Consider the following 14,465-nt stretch of genomic DNA (forward strand, 5'->3'; position numbering starts at 1 on the left):
GGCCTGGGGTGGCGTCCCTTCCTGGTCCAGGTCTGTGCCTGGCTCCTGGGTGGCACTCAACACTTCTGAATTTTCTGTGTATGTGTGTACATCGTTGTGTGCAAATGTTTCTGTGCATCTGCACGTGTGCACATGTCATCACCTGGAGAACCACTGCCTGGCCACAATTGTGGCATGAGACTCTGTCCCCACAGCAGATGGGCACCCGTCAGATGCCAGCCTGCAGACACACCCTGTGCTGGGGCAGCCAAAGGCCCAAGGCTCCTTAGTGGTCGTCAGGACCAGTCTCTTGGGCCGAGTAAGACTCCCTGAGGTGCTTGGACTTGTCCTAGGAAGAGAAAGGAACCCCCGGAAGGCAAGTGTGCCATTTCTGTCATCGGTGGGATGGGGGATATAAGTGGTGAACTTTGGTAAATTTTATCCAAAAAATGACTGGTCATTTTATCCCTTAAGCTTATGAGGTGGGACAAATTGGTAGCTTAAGAAAGGAATAAGAGGAGGAAATAGAGGAGGAGGAGGAGGCAGAGAAAGAAAACACGCAGAGTTGGCTGTGGGTGACTCTGGAATGAAGCTCTGGTGTCCTCAGGCAGCGGCAGGCAGTGTCCCTGTCCCCGACTGCCCCTCTTGCCAGCACAACTGACCAGCTCTGAGTTCTGGGTGCCCAAAGAATCCCTCCCTGATTATGCCCAGGCCTCAAAGTCACACAGGCCTCTGGGTCTTCACCAGCTCGGGAATCACCTGGCTCTGGGACACTCGGGTTTCTCCACTGGGGAGCAGGAGTAATGCGGCCTCTTTCAGAGAGGGTGTGAGGACGGAAGGAGCAGCCCCCCATCACGGGCCGGCAGGGGGCCTGGCACATGGTAGACCCAGGGGAATCTGAGTGTTCTTCTAGCTGGAAAGCCTGCCTCAAACCTCACACAAAACTCCCTTATTAACTACTGCCTCTGTCTCATTCAGTCATTCAACTATTCATCATATTGTCTCTCACAAGACTGCTGGGGGTGGAGTAGTGATGCTAGATTCAGCGAATAAGAATATAGAATGCCCAGTTAAATATGAGTTTCAGATAAACAATGAATTATTTTTTTAGTGTAATACGTCTCAAATAGGACATACGCTGTTGGGACATGCTCACACTAAAACATTATTGGTTGTATATCTGAAATCTAATTTTAGCTGGGCACCGTTGTATCTGGCAACCCTAGTTTTGAGAAGCGGGCTCTGCCTCCGCTGTCAGTGTCCCCTCCCCAGGGCATTTCCCATAGGAACCTGGTGCATAACTGAGTGACAAAAACTTCTACTTTGCATGTGGGCTGGGCTAGGTTTCAAGAAAGGGCTCTCACAGACCCGAGCTCATTTGTTTACCTCCCATGTTGAGTGACAACAAGGAAATGGTCATTAACAACATTTACTTGTCTAAAGTATGTGAAGAACTGCCTCAAACACACTGTGGCTGGGGGCCTGTCCCTAAAGACTTCCGGTTTCGTGATGGAAAAACAAATCCCAGAAAAATGTTACAATCAATGAGTTAATGAAGAGCCTTTTCAAAACTGTACATTCAGTCTGATATCGGCTATTTAATTGTGTGCATAGAAAAAAGAATGGAGGGAATACATCCAAAAACACTTGGATAATCATGGGCTGTCATACTATAACCCAACGTCATCAGCCCTACCAGATTGTGCATAGAAGTGGAGTCATGTTAGAAACACAACCAAAAGGTTTTTCCTGTTGTGTTCATAAGGACTCCCAGCCCCTTGGCAATGACCTCCCACCCCAGGTGGTTTTCAGAGTTCCCAGAGAGGTGTTTTCCAGTTGCTCCCAGACCTGTCTGTGAGCTCCAGTCACCCCACAATGTCCTCTCCATCTCCAGCCCCTCCTCCCTAGTGCCTGCCATCAGCGCAGTCCCTGGAGAGGCAGCGTCCTCACCAAGGCCGCTCTTTCCAGGAGTGGCTGCCAAAGCCAAAGTCAGCCATGCTCGGGGGGCCCTCCCCAAACCCTTCCGACTCTGGCCCTGGGCACCACACCTCCAGAGGCCCTTGGAACGCTGAGCACCTGGCTCTTAGCCTCTCGTCACAGCGGCTCACGCCTTGCTCAAGAAGTCTTCGGGCCAGCAGTAAGTCTTGCACCAAGAAGCTTCCAACCTTGCTATCATACTAGTGACATTTTATTTTTAAAAAGAAAAATTATAATTTAAAAATATATACATCATCCACATTTCAATTTTCTTCTCTAGAAACTTTAATTCCAAAAATGGCCGGAACATAAATGGACACAAAGGACCACCGTGACCTGCAGAGAGCAAATGAGAGGAACTGACCTAGTCGTGATTTTTATTCTAGAATCAGGTGTGAGTTGAGAGCCTTGCCCCGCAGATTCTTCATCTCCTCCAGCACCTTTTCTCCTGCCTTCTCCGTCGGCTGTGCTTGGTCTTTCACCTCTCTAAACATCACAAACCCAATAAGGACACGTCAGGGCACGTCACAGAACACTCGAGCCACCCCCAACGCCCCGCTGCTGGGCCCAGCATTGCCAGTGGTACCTCAGTGAAGGTTGGGGGAACCGTTTTATTATATCTATATACAAAGGTTTTAACTATATTTAGTGATAATTTAGTTACCAGTTGAAACACTTGGTTAGTAAGTACTTCAAACCGGCTTCCAATCTCAGCTGCCCCAGTTTCTTAGCATGGCCAAGTTACCTAACTTTCAGTCTCCGTGTCCAGATGTACCAACAGTGGTACTTCCCATCTACCAGTCTTGTTGTGAAGGTGAAATGAGAAATTATTCATAGACCTCCTAGCACGATGTCTTCTACATGCTCAGCCAGCACTAGTTGACTCCTCATGTTTGTGAATAAAGTAGACACACAATATCTCTGACTCCAACAACGGCTCCAGAAGGGTGAGAATCAAGAGGGAGGTTATGCATCTGGATCAAGCAGTGGGTGACGTGGAGCCCAGACCTTTGCCGAGTGTGCAAGGGGTTGCTGGGTAGAACCTTCCAAATATCTGGGTGGAAATGATGGGTGCATTTGGTTGAAAGGACAGATGTCTAAAGATTGTGAGCACAGCTATACGATCTGCCTGGATAGGAGAGTATACAATAAAGTTAAGCGCTTCTGAAGCACTTTCTAAAGAGGGTGAAATGTAAAGTTCTGGCAAATGCCTGGAAATTTTGAAAAAGCAGAAATATCTGAAAACAGAGAATTAAAATGTTCCCTAATGCATAGAATTAAAAAAATTAATTGGTACCAATTTATGGAATCAATTTAAAAAAATATATAGCTAATTTCTCCCTTTAAAGATATTAAAGATTGAATGATATTGTGAAATTCTAAGGAGTGTTGAATGATGTGGCAGCAGCTCAAGTCACTCTCACAGTTTCTTGGACATTTTGCAACATGAGTCCCCTTAGTGGGTCCTGAGAGAGCTGAGACCACCACTGGGGCAGCAAAGAATCTTGGGTTAATTACAGCCATCAAGGGAGAGCAGATGATTCTTTGCATCTATGAAAATAAATATTTGCCCCAAACCAAATAGACAGTAGTCTTCATGGCAGAAATTAAATGTCATTGACGTGTTCTTTTTGTTCTGTCCCTGTCTGGCCAAGCTCTCGTTGAGTGTGTGTCTGAGAGCGATGACTCTGTCAGCTTCTGGCTGAGGCTGAAGGAGGCGAGGAAGAGGAACAAGACCACAGAGAAGACAGAATTTAGCCTCGGATGATGCTTGATGTGAGCTGAAGAGAACTGCAGAATAACATAACTTTCAAAAATCATCTATGGGACATCAACTGGTTGGAATACTATTCAGCCAATAAAATGATGATTATGTTGACAATTTTGACATATGAAAAATGTACATAAAATAATTTAAACTGCAAAACAGGTGAATTCAACATGCCATGGATATGATTTTTGAAAGTGTGTGAAATGTATGTGTATTCTGAAAGAATTGGAAGCTAATTTGGTGTGCTGAAAATGTTTAGAGTTCATTGTTAGTTTTTTTTGTAAAGTAGATGAAATACATGAAAAAAGAAAAAATGATATGCCACTCTGGATAAACATATAAAGCAATAACTTCTATTTCATTTAACAATAATTTGATAATCAAGTGGCATTCAACGTGAGCTCTGTAGTTATAAAGGGTGAAAAAGCACATTAGAGAGCAAGGGAGCAGAGAGGTATTGGATATTACCCCCCTCAACGGGCAAGCCCTTCTATGCCCTGGGGTCATTTTTGAAATAGGAAAAAAGGTTCTTATTTAAAACTCTTAGCCAACTATTTGAAACCTGAAATAAGATGCAAAGTGCATCTGTTTGTGGAGGTGTCACATTCTATGTGCTGTGTCATGTAACGTAATATTTTATTGTTAACTGATCAAAACAGATGCTCACTGAAATTCTATTTAAAATTTTTATTTCCTAGATTTTATTTTTACCAGAAACTGCCAATCTATTTTCTCAGAAGTGCTGGTTGCTATAGGCCTCTGACACTATCACAAACAGACTGAAGGACCCCCTACCACTCTAAGACTGTGGGCATTCCTTTTGGAAAAGGCAGGGCCTCCCAAAACACCCTTAATCAAATCAGAAGACAAACTAAGAAACTTACAATGTATATAAGAAAGTGTAATTCTCCTTAATATATGAAGGACTCTTACAAACAAGAAAAAGATAAACACTTCCTATAAAATAAGCAAAACAAACCCCTCATAAAAAAGAAAAATAGCTGATAAGCATAGGAAAATTTTTAACATTGCTTGTAAACAAAGAAGTTAAAATTAAAATGATAAGATGGTCATTTTTTCATCTACCATATTGGTAAAGAAGACAAAAAAAAATGATAGTATTCTGTATTGTTCAGGGCATTTGAATGTGGGCAGTCCTGACCTCTGGTGGTGGGAGGTATGTTGATGTACTTTCTGGATGGCAATTAAGCAGTATATTTGAAACCTAAAAATGCACATTGATCTAGCATTTATGTTTCTAGGAATTTATCCTAAGGAAACAGTCTAACAAGTTTGCAAGGAATTATGGCCCAAGGATGATTGTTGCAGCACTACTGGGAATAGCAAAACGTGAAAAGGGTTTACGTGATCATCAGTAGATGGTTGGTTAGATAAACTATGGCCCATCTACCAGTGAAACATAACAATGTCTATCTGCATTTATAAATATATGTTTACGATGTACTGCTAAATAAAAGTGTAGAAGACAAAGCAATATGTATAATATAATTGAATTTTCAACTATATATACAAATTTAAAAAAATATATATACAAATAAATATTTGGGAGACCATACATCAAAACGTACAAGTTACTGCCTCTGGGTAATAGGATTATTGTTTTTATTTTATTCCTTATATTTTTCCATAATTTCTGACTTTTTAATAATAAAAAAGTCATTTTTAAAAGAAAAAGAATAAAAAAGTATACTTGGAATTTCAAACTTATAAACCTTCAAACTTATAGGTGGTTACTTACATTACAAAAGTGTTCTTTACAACTAGTTTTCTGAAGGATGATGATGATGATGTTTGCTTAGCTAGCTGGCCCCTGATGGAGAGGTGGAGGGAAGACTTAACATTTGCTGAGCATCTAGTTCACATCAGGCAACTGGCTAGGTGTCTGCACACTGGCATCTCATTTCATCCTCACAACCACCCATGAGAGAGATTTTATTTTCTGCATGTTACAAATGAGGAAACTGAGGCCCAGTTACCGAAGGTAAGTAACTCGGCTGGAGATCTCATGTGTAATAACTGATGGAGCTGGGGTTCAGCCCCAGGTCTTGTCTGGCTCCTGAGCCTGGGTTCCTTGTACTGAATGAAACTCCTTCAGCTATTAATAAGAAACAAACACATCTCTGAAATTAAAGGATAAGCAAATGGAAAAATTGGATTCAGTTTTTAAATGTTTACTTGCCAACAACATTTGAGGGAGTGTAACTGTGCATAAAATAAATACACATCTAAATATCAAAAGCATCGGAAACGTGTCTCTTTTGACATATTTTTAGATTCGGACAACATGACAGTTCTGTACTTCATGTAGGACAAGTTTTATCCCAGGCTACCTCTTACTGAGGCATGAAAGCATCCACTTACTTCTCCTTCTTGGTGTCCTTGGAGTCCAACAGAGGGAATTCCACTTCGATCATTTCTGGAGTCAATATAACTTCCACATTCTGTTCATTGGGCTCACTGAAAAGGAATAAGACAGTTAGCTGGAATGGTTTTTTCCTTCCCAGAATAAAATAGAGAACATTATGATCATTTAAGAAGTACACAATTCTTGTGGCTTTCAATGTTAGGTACACCTACTTCTGTTGAGTCTGTGTTAAGAGAAGCACAAGGCTGTATATTTTTAAAATAGAGTTACAGAATTCATATTCTTTTCAAGTGCACAAGGAACATTTACCAATATTGACCATATCTTGGACCATAAAGAAAGCCTGAATGAATTCCAAAGATTGAAATCATCAGAGTATGTTCCATGGCTACAATGGAATTCAAACAGAAATTGATAGTAAAGAAGAAAACTAAAAAATCCACAACTGCTTTAAAAATTAAACTATTTCTAAATAATCTATGGATGACAGAAGAATTGAAAGGGATTTAGTCTATTTTTATTTTCTTGTGGCCTGGTATTCCCTAGAGCAAGGGTAAGCAAACTTTTTCTATAAAGGGCTTTGCGGGTCGTATGGTCTCTTCTACAACTGCTCAACTAGGCTGTTGTTGCAAGAAAGGAACCATAGAAAATACATAAATGAATGGGTGTGGCTGTGTTACAATAAAACTTTATTTACAAAAATAGGTGGCAGGCCAGATTTGGCCGTGGTCCATAGTTTGCTGACCCCTGGCCTAGAGCTCTGTTGTTCGATGGTTAGAGCTGGGTCATTGCATGTATGGGTTCCAGCTGGAGCAAAGTAGGGAGAGAGAGTGTGGAGGAGATAGGCTCACTCCATTACGGGTTCTGACCTCAGAAGTAGAATATCTCACGTCTGCTCATCCTCCTTTGGCAAGGGCCTAGCCAAACAGATGACTTAACTGCAAGGGAGGCTGGGAAATTTAGCCTCTAGTTTCAACAACTCTATTACTCTAGAAGAAGAGGAGAATGGATTGATAGCCACAGTCTCTGCCACACTCAGTTAAAGAGAAATGCTTCCAAAATCAACAAAGGCTTCAAAGTGTGGAATTACAAACAGGAACACTTACTCAGCAGCAATACATCAACAGAAGTGGGCATAGCAATTTTCTGTTAAGGAAAATACCCTTGTAAATGGCAAAAAGTTGTTCCAGTCCCATATGAGTGAAAGCCAACCCTTACTCAGCAGCTGCTATATACGAATCACTGTGCTGGTGCTTTGCAAACATTATCTTCCCATTAACAGTGCCCTGACCTTTGAGGCAGGGAGAATAACAAGACCTCATTGTGAGGACCAAGTGAGACTGCTTGAGGCACTGTGCCAGATACACATTTAGTGCTCAGTCTATGTCAGTTACTCTAACACCATCCTGCTCATCAGCATCATTCTGATCTCCTTTAACTGACGAACCTCTAAGTAGGTACTATTATTCCCACTTCAGAGATGAGGAAACTGAGTCACAGTGGTCTGCACATCAGTGCTGAATGGAGGAGGGTTAGCTAGGTTTTGGTCCGCTGACCGTCTCCCCAGCGGCCCCGCCAAACAGGACTTGTTCCTCTGAACCTCAAGGAAATGTGTGTCATCTGGCCCTGGCTGCAGTGTTCTTGGGACATGCCCTCATGTGGTGGTTTGAGGAAAAGATGCTTCAACCTTCCTATTCAGACCCGGATTCCAAGCTTTAGATGCTCTAGTATTTCCAAGCATCACTGCATGTGGGCAGGTCTTACAGAAACCGGATATACACCTCAGATATTTAGGATTTCATTCATTGATTATTTACACGTAAAAATGTTTAAGTGGTCATAGCAACAGGAGGTTCGAGGACATATTTCACTGGCTGTTAGATGCTCATCAGTCAAATCAAATTTAAGCACCTTGGTTTGGGGCCTATATTTCCGTATGCCTCTCCAAACCCTACCCATTTTCCAAGTGCTAACCCAAGGTCACATGACCAAGAAAGCCTTCCAAGCTCATTTAGTACCTCTGCTCGCCCCTCCCTTGAGCTCCTGGAGCACCTAAAGACCAGCAAATTTGACACCTTAAAGACTGTCTATTCTCTACCACGAATTTAGCATCTTATCTAGTTAGGAGTACTGGTTGGGAGTTAGTCTTATCTCGTTTGGGTTGCAAGCTCAGGCAATGTGTGCTCTTTTGAAATCTCTCACAGCACCTGGCATATTTTTGGAAAACAGACTAGATTAGAGACCAAAAGTAAAGCAGTACCGTTCGACTGTTTCCAATCTGTCTTCTTCAGGTAAGGCGTCAAGAACGGCAGGGACGTTTACAGGAAGCATAACTAAATTGAAGGAATCACAGCTGTGGGAAAATCACACAGGCAGCCACGGATGAATGACTGCGTCAGTGGCCATCGGCTCTTTACATAAGTTTCCAAAGCACTTTTATTTTACCACTGGTGAGGCCTCAACCATTCTGCCTCTCTTCTCTCCTGAAAACTCACTCATGTCCCCCTGGAGGCAAAGGCAGATGTGGTAGGTTCCAGTCAAATCCAAGAGAATGTTGCCAAATAAGACATTTTCCAGAGTTTAGAGATATAGAATTTTCAAACACTACATAATAAAAACTGAACACACAACCATGAAGAAGAGGAGAAAAGATATAAATGGATAAAAGTTTTCAACAATGTTCTGGAATAAATTCCTTGAAGCTGGGGAGAGTGCTGTCTCATGAAAACGAGTAAAGGACAACAGAGCCTAGACACACAGGAAGGAACCTGACCTCCTCAGGAACCCTAGAAGGGTTGCAGGTTGAGGGTCAGGCAGGAGGCAGGATTGGAAAAACACAGGGACTAATTGAAGCCTCCTCCGTGTGTGCATACTTGTCTTCCAGATAAGTTTCTTCCTGTTTTTTTCTTGTGCAAATATGTGCCTGCTTGCCAAGTACAGAGATTGGATGAATAAAACCATGGCACATGGTTTTACAGCTGTAAAAAGAGTGCAGAAGATACCTATAAACTAATATGGAGTGATTTTCAGGAGATACTGTAAGTGAAAAAAGCAAAATGCAGAAGAGCATATCTAGTGTGCCACTTTTTTGTATTAGAAAGAGGGAAAATAAGAAAAATACATATATTCTGCTTAGCGTTACAAAGAGAAACACAGGAAGGATAGGTTAGAGGACCAAGCTGGGGCGCGACAAGGGGTGGGAGAGAGAGGGGAGGGGGTGACACTTCTCCGAGCATGCCTTCTTGTGTAGTTTTGAGCTTGGAAAGCATGTTAATATTCTACCTATTCAAAAAATTAAATTAAATCAGTAAGAAAGGGAAGGCAAAAAAATCCCAAACTGAAAGCAAACTGAAACGAATAATATTTCACATGAATTCCATAATCACACTGGAGGGAAAGAGAGAGAAAAAGAGAGAAGGAAGGAAGGACAGATGGAAGGAAGGGAGGGAGGGAGGAAAGAAGGAAGAAAGAGAAGTAATTCGAGTAATTTATAAATCCCGTATTTGACTATACATTCAGTCTTGGATGGGATGGGGGTAGGGGGAAAACTGCAAATGAATCTGAACTCTATTTATTATGCTTGTTTATTAAAGTGGTTACAGGTGAAGTGATTCTGAAACCATTTTAGATGTACTGTAAAAATGAGTGAATGTGTTAGGAGCCAGGGTCCTCAGTGGGAGAAGGGACACACAAATATGGAATGAGGGGAAGCAAGCAATAACTCTGTGGATATGGACTTGGATTATAAGCATTGATGTGAATTCATGATTTCTGAAATATGTATATGTGTGTGTACATGTGTATCTATGGGCACATGTATATGTACATACGTGTACAGTCATGCGTCGCTTAACAAAGGGGATATGTCCTGAGAAATGCATTGTTAGGTGATTTCATCGTTGTGTAAACATCACAGAGTGTACTTACACAAACCTGGATGGGATAGCTACTACACACCAAGGCTATATGGTGCTGATCTTATGGGACCACTGTTGTATATGGGGTCTGTCACTGACTGAAATGTTGTTATGCAGTGCATGACTGTATATATGTACGTGTGCATGTATTTTGGTATGTACATGTATATATGTATGTATGTGTATTTGTATATATATTTATATATATTTCCCCACATACACCCCTGGCTTGTCTGCTGAGGGGGCCAAGAAGCCAAATCTCCCCGGTAGCAATGTGTATACCTAGCACCCAGATTTTGGTCTTTAATACCATTCCTCACTAAAAGGAGCCTGGGCTCCACGATCCAGAGATTAGTCCTATTTACTGACGTCACGACAAAGAGTGCAGGTTCTACCTGGCAATCCCGCTGAAACTTCTGACCTCGTACAGCCAAGGGGCTGCCTGCCCAGAAGAGGGACTGAGAAGTTGAAAGCCTGGACTTCTCTCCAGAGACCAGGCTGGTCTGGGAAGACGGAATGGCAACAACCAAGAGGTTTTCATGAGATAAAACATCCAATTTTTACATTTAAGACCACGTTCCTCTAACTCTTCTTAATGTTAATATGTTCTTCTGAAATGGAAATGGTGACAGTAGATGGTGGTCGGGCGTTTTGTTTTGTTTTAACGCCTCACTTGGCAAAGTAAAACTCTGACAACGCTAAGGCAGTTCCCAAAATTCTTCTGGACATTTTACTAGTTTATAAAATCCAGAAGTCTGGAAACTACTGGATTACATAATTTCTTCAGCTGCTGCTGCCTCTCAGATTTTATGGAAGTCCTAGAGACTCAACAGATTCTCTCTGAATTTATTAAAGAGCAAAGAAACCAAGTGAGCTGTTTTGATTATTATGAATACAAAAATGACTTGGAGTGAATAAGCACTAAATAACTATATTGTGCGGTTTAACAACAGATAAGTCTCAGGGACGAAAGATACAGGAAAGTACCTCATAGGTAACAGGTAGTTTATTCAAGCAAAATGACAGCAAAGTTGAAGTATCATTAATGGATTTGTAGGAACTTAAAAAAGGAATACCATTATTATTTTGTAACTGCTTTAGGAAAAAAAAAACAGGATCTTGAATCTTCATCATGAAATTCATGAGGAACTATAGAATCCTCTCTTGATTTTATAATCTGTCATGCATTATGGCTTATTTATAAACAAACTGGCCCAACACAGCACTCAGACACAGAAGCCAAAAGTAACAACTCATGTTGAAGATTTTCTTTAATTCATGTAGAATTCATGTTTAATTCATGATTAATTCAAGGCCCAAGGTAACTGCATTCTGATTGCTTTTTGAAAGGACAGCCTCGGGAGATTTTTCCAAGGACATTGCTTTGGAAAAAAAATAGGATTTTTTTTCTTATTTCTTGAGACCTGTGCTTGCTGACAGCTGATGGACACAGCAGTCTCCACTTTTCACCATTTCTCGTTTTGCTTAGTCAGTCTCCTGACAGTACCCCACACCCAGCTACGTTTCGTTTACCAATGACGTGAGTCAATTTTGAAGTGTCCTCACCCCACAGCAAAATGAGGCAGTGTGTCAAGGTGGTGGCGGACCATCGCCACCTGGTGGCTACAGAGTGACAGCAAAAGTTTGGTGGGTGGGGGCAGAGGGTAGGAGAGCAGAAGAGCTATTAAAGATGGTGCTGGATGCTTCACATCGTCATTTTACTTTAACCCTCACAATAGCACAGTGAGGATGCCATCACCACTGCTGTTTCACAGGCGAGGAAATTATTGCCCAAAGGGCTTCAGTAATAAGTAACTCGCCCAAGGACACAGAGCTGGTGGCACAGCTAGTGAGTAAAGGAGGCAGGTCTCTGGACACCCAAGTGTTCGTTCTCTACAGAATCCCCTCCGATTCTGGAGATTTCAGGTTTTGGAAATATGCTAAAATGAAGAACAAAGATGCTCAGTTCATTCTGAGATGGCAGTGGGGTGGATGAGGTATGAATGAACTCACAGAAAAGGAACTAACATTTTTGAGCTGCCAGCATATCCAAATCCTCTGCTTGGTCTCATGTTAATCTCCAGGCAAAGGAGGGTAGGAGAGAAGCACTAAGGAAATAATCCAAATGGCCGGCCTGTGGAAAAGCCTCTGGAAGTCAGGCTGGATTCTGCTTAATTCAAGAAGAGCTTTTCTGCTGGCAATGAAGGAAGAAGTAAAATTAAGTGTTCTGAAGTTACAAACTGGATTTCAACTATCTCCTCAAATACTTGAGGAGGGGCAGGCGGATGGGTACTATCAACGGATAGTACATCGGGAAGCTTTCCTGCTCCTACTAAAATGAAAATATCAAGGCTGAGAAGGGTTTTCGCAACAAGTCCAATCCCCTTGTTTTCTGGACAAGAGGACTGCACCCACAGAGGTGGCCGAGGAGCGTGGCCAAGGTCACACAGCTCCTGGAGGCCATGTGGCATTCTGGCGAGGGAGAGGAACCTGAGTTTCTGTGTCAGAGGATCCAGGACACCCTGATGGGAGCCGGGGGTATAAAGGTCACTTGCTGATCTTGGTTGGTGGCAGAGCTCAGGTTTCCTGACCACTCCTGGGGCCGTGACAGGGCTCTACCACCTTGGGGTGGGCCTCATTCTGAATCAAAGGATTTGAACACAAAGTGACTGTGGATGCTAACCATTTTGGGATATGTATCACATTTGCTCACCAATAATTCATTTAACGATGTTTATAAGACAATGGACTAAGGAAGCAGATTTAAGGGCTTAGAAATGGATTATTGACCAGGCAGAGTCCTAAAGAAAAGGCATCAGCCTCCTTGTTTGATATCTTAGGGCTTTGAAGAGTTGTTAAATAAGCAAATTAGCAAAAATGTGGTTACTCTAAATTTCTTCTTTCTTTGGTCCAACAATATTCTCATCTACCCACTCTGTTTCTGGAGCTGAGCTATAATGTCCCTGTATGAAGACAGCCATGGGACCCACAGTGAATGCCAGGCTGTGGTGTGAGAGAGAAGTGGATCCTCTGGAATGGGATATGGACAGTGTGGAAGGCTAATCTCAGCAACTTAGAAATGTTAAAAATTGACCATGAGAGCCAGCCCTGATGGCTTAGTGGTTAAAGTTCAGCTCACTCTGCTTTGGTGGTCTGGGTTCGGTTCCCAGGTGCAGAACCACACCACTTGTCTGTCAGTAGCCATGCTGTGGTGGCAGCTCACAAAGAAGAACTAGAAGGACCTATAACTAGAACATACAACTGTGTGCTAGGGCTTTGGGGAGGAAAAAAAAGAAAAAAAAATAAAGAGAGAGAGGAAGATTGGCAACAGATGTTAGCTCAGGGCGATTCTTTCCCAGCAAAAACAAAAACGAACAAACACAAAACACTGCCCATCCTTTAAAATAAATAAATAAAATAAAAATTGACCATGAATATTTCAGCTGAATTATATGGATTGGTTGTCCACTTTTATTAAGTATGGCCAATTAGCCACCTGTGACATTAATTTTTTTAAAGATATATTTAAAATATGAAAATCAGTTATACATCATCACATTTCTCCGACTAGCAAACTTCCTTCATGCACTAAAAGCATAATTTGACATAATGGCATTTAACTTTTTGGGATCATGGCCTCTGTGATCCACGGGGCAAACATACCCCTGTGGATAAACACATGAGCGGTGGCTTACCTTCGTGTCGTCTCTGTCTTAGAGGTTTCGGGCAGCGAGGAGAGAACCAGGGACTGGAACCTCTTCCAGTGCATCACTCCGGGAATTATGTCCTGTGATGACAGCCAGCACAGGGCACCGCATGTAAAGGAGCCGTTGGCTGAGGTGAAGCCCAGAAAGGACTTCCATTTCATTCAGCTGACTATTCTTCAGTCTTAAAAGTTTAGCTCTAAAATGTATCATTTCCGTCAGTTTGACTGAATTTTTCTGAAGCTAAAAGACAACTGCTCCAGCAAAGGGCCTTAAACATGCAACCTGGAATTCAAGTGGGGACAAAGGAGAATTTTTCTTCCCTTGATTCATTAGGCACACAAGCAACATGTCCTGGGGATGCAGGGCAGATTTGGCCTTACAACCTTTTTTGATTATTGTGGATGGGATGCTAATGCAACATTCAAAGAGCATGGGTCCTTCATCAAATGGCATTCTAGGCAGGGGGAAGCTCATGCAAATGCACGGAGATGCAAGGAGGGTGCTATCATGAGATGCCAGCTCCCGCTGAGTGCAGGGCTTGTGGTGAGGACTGATGGAAAAGGAGGCTAGAGAGGCAGGCTGGTCATGAAGGGCGTTGGAGGCCAAGCTAATGAGCGTGGAGCTGCTCCCACCGCAAGCAGGGACCACTAAGGGTTTTCAAACTGGAAAACAATATGATCAGATTTGTGTTGAAGGAAGATCTCTAGGGAGGGCTGACTGCACAGTGG

At 42.4% G+C, this 14,465-nt stretch overlaps 1 protein-coding gene across 1 annotated transcript in view; it reads right to left on the bottom strand.

Moving 5' to 3' along the window:
* Positions 1 to 2,236: 2,236 nt before the first annotated feature.
* CFAP221 (cilia and flagella associated protein 221) overlaps positions 2,237 to 14,465 on the bottom strand; it is a 97,330-nt gene continuing 85,101 nt past the window's right edge. The window contains exons 21-25 of the mRNA XM_058548822.1: positions 13,726 to 13,817; positions 8,374 to 8,466; positions 6,110 to 6,205; positions 3,082 to 3,194; positions 2,237 to 2,446 (exon numbers count right to left, since the gene is read on the bottom strand). Of these exons, the coding sequence (XP_058404805.1) occupies positions 2,334 to 2,446; positions 3,082 to 3,194; positions 6,110 to 6,205; positions 8,374 to 8,466; positions 13,726 to 13,817 (507 nt within the window). The 3' untranslated portion in view covers positions 2,237 to 2,333. The remainder of the gene's footprint in view (positions 2,447 to 3,081; positions 3,195 to 6,109; positions 6,206 to 8,373; positions 8,467 to 13,725; positions 13,818 to 14,465) is intronic.

The sequence above is a fragment of the Diceros bicornis genome, chromosome 10 (assembly GCF_020826845.1).
Source record: "Diceros bicornis minor isolate mBicDic1 chromosome 10, mDicBic1.mat.cur, whole genome shotgun sequence".
NCBI classification, from domain to species: domain Eukaryota; kingdom Metazoa; phylum Chordata; class Mammalia; order Perissodactyla; family Rhinocerotidae; genus Diceros; species Diceros bicornis.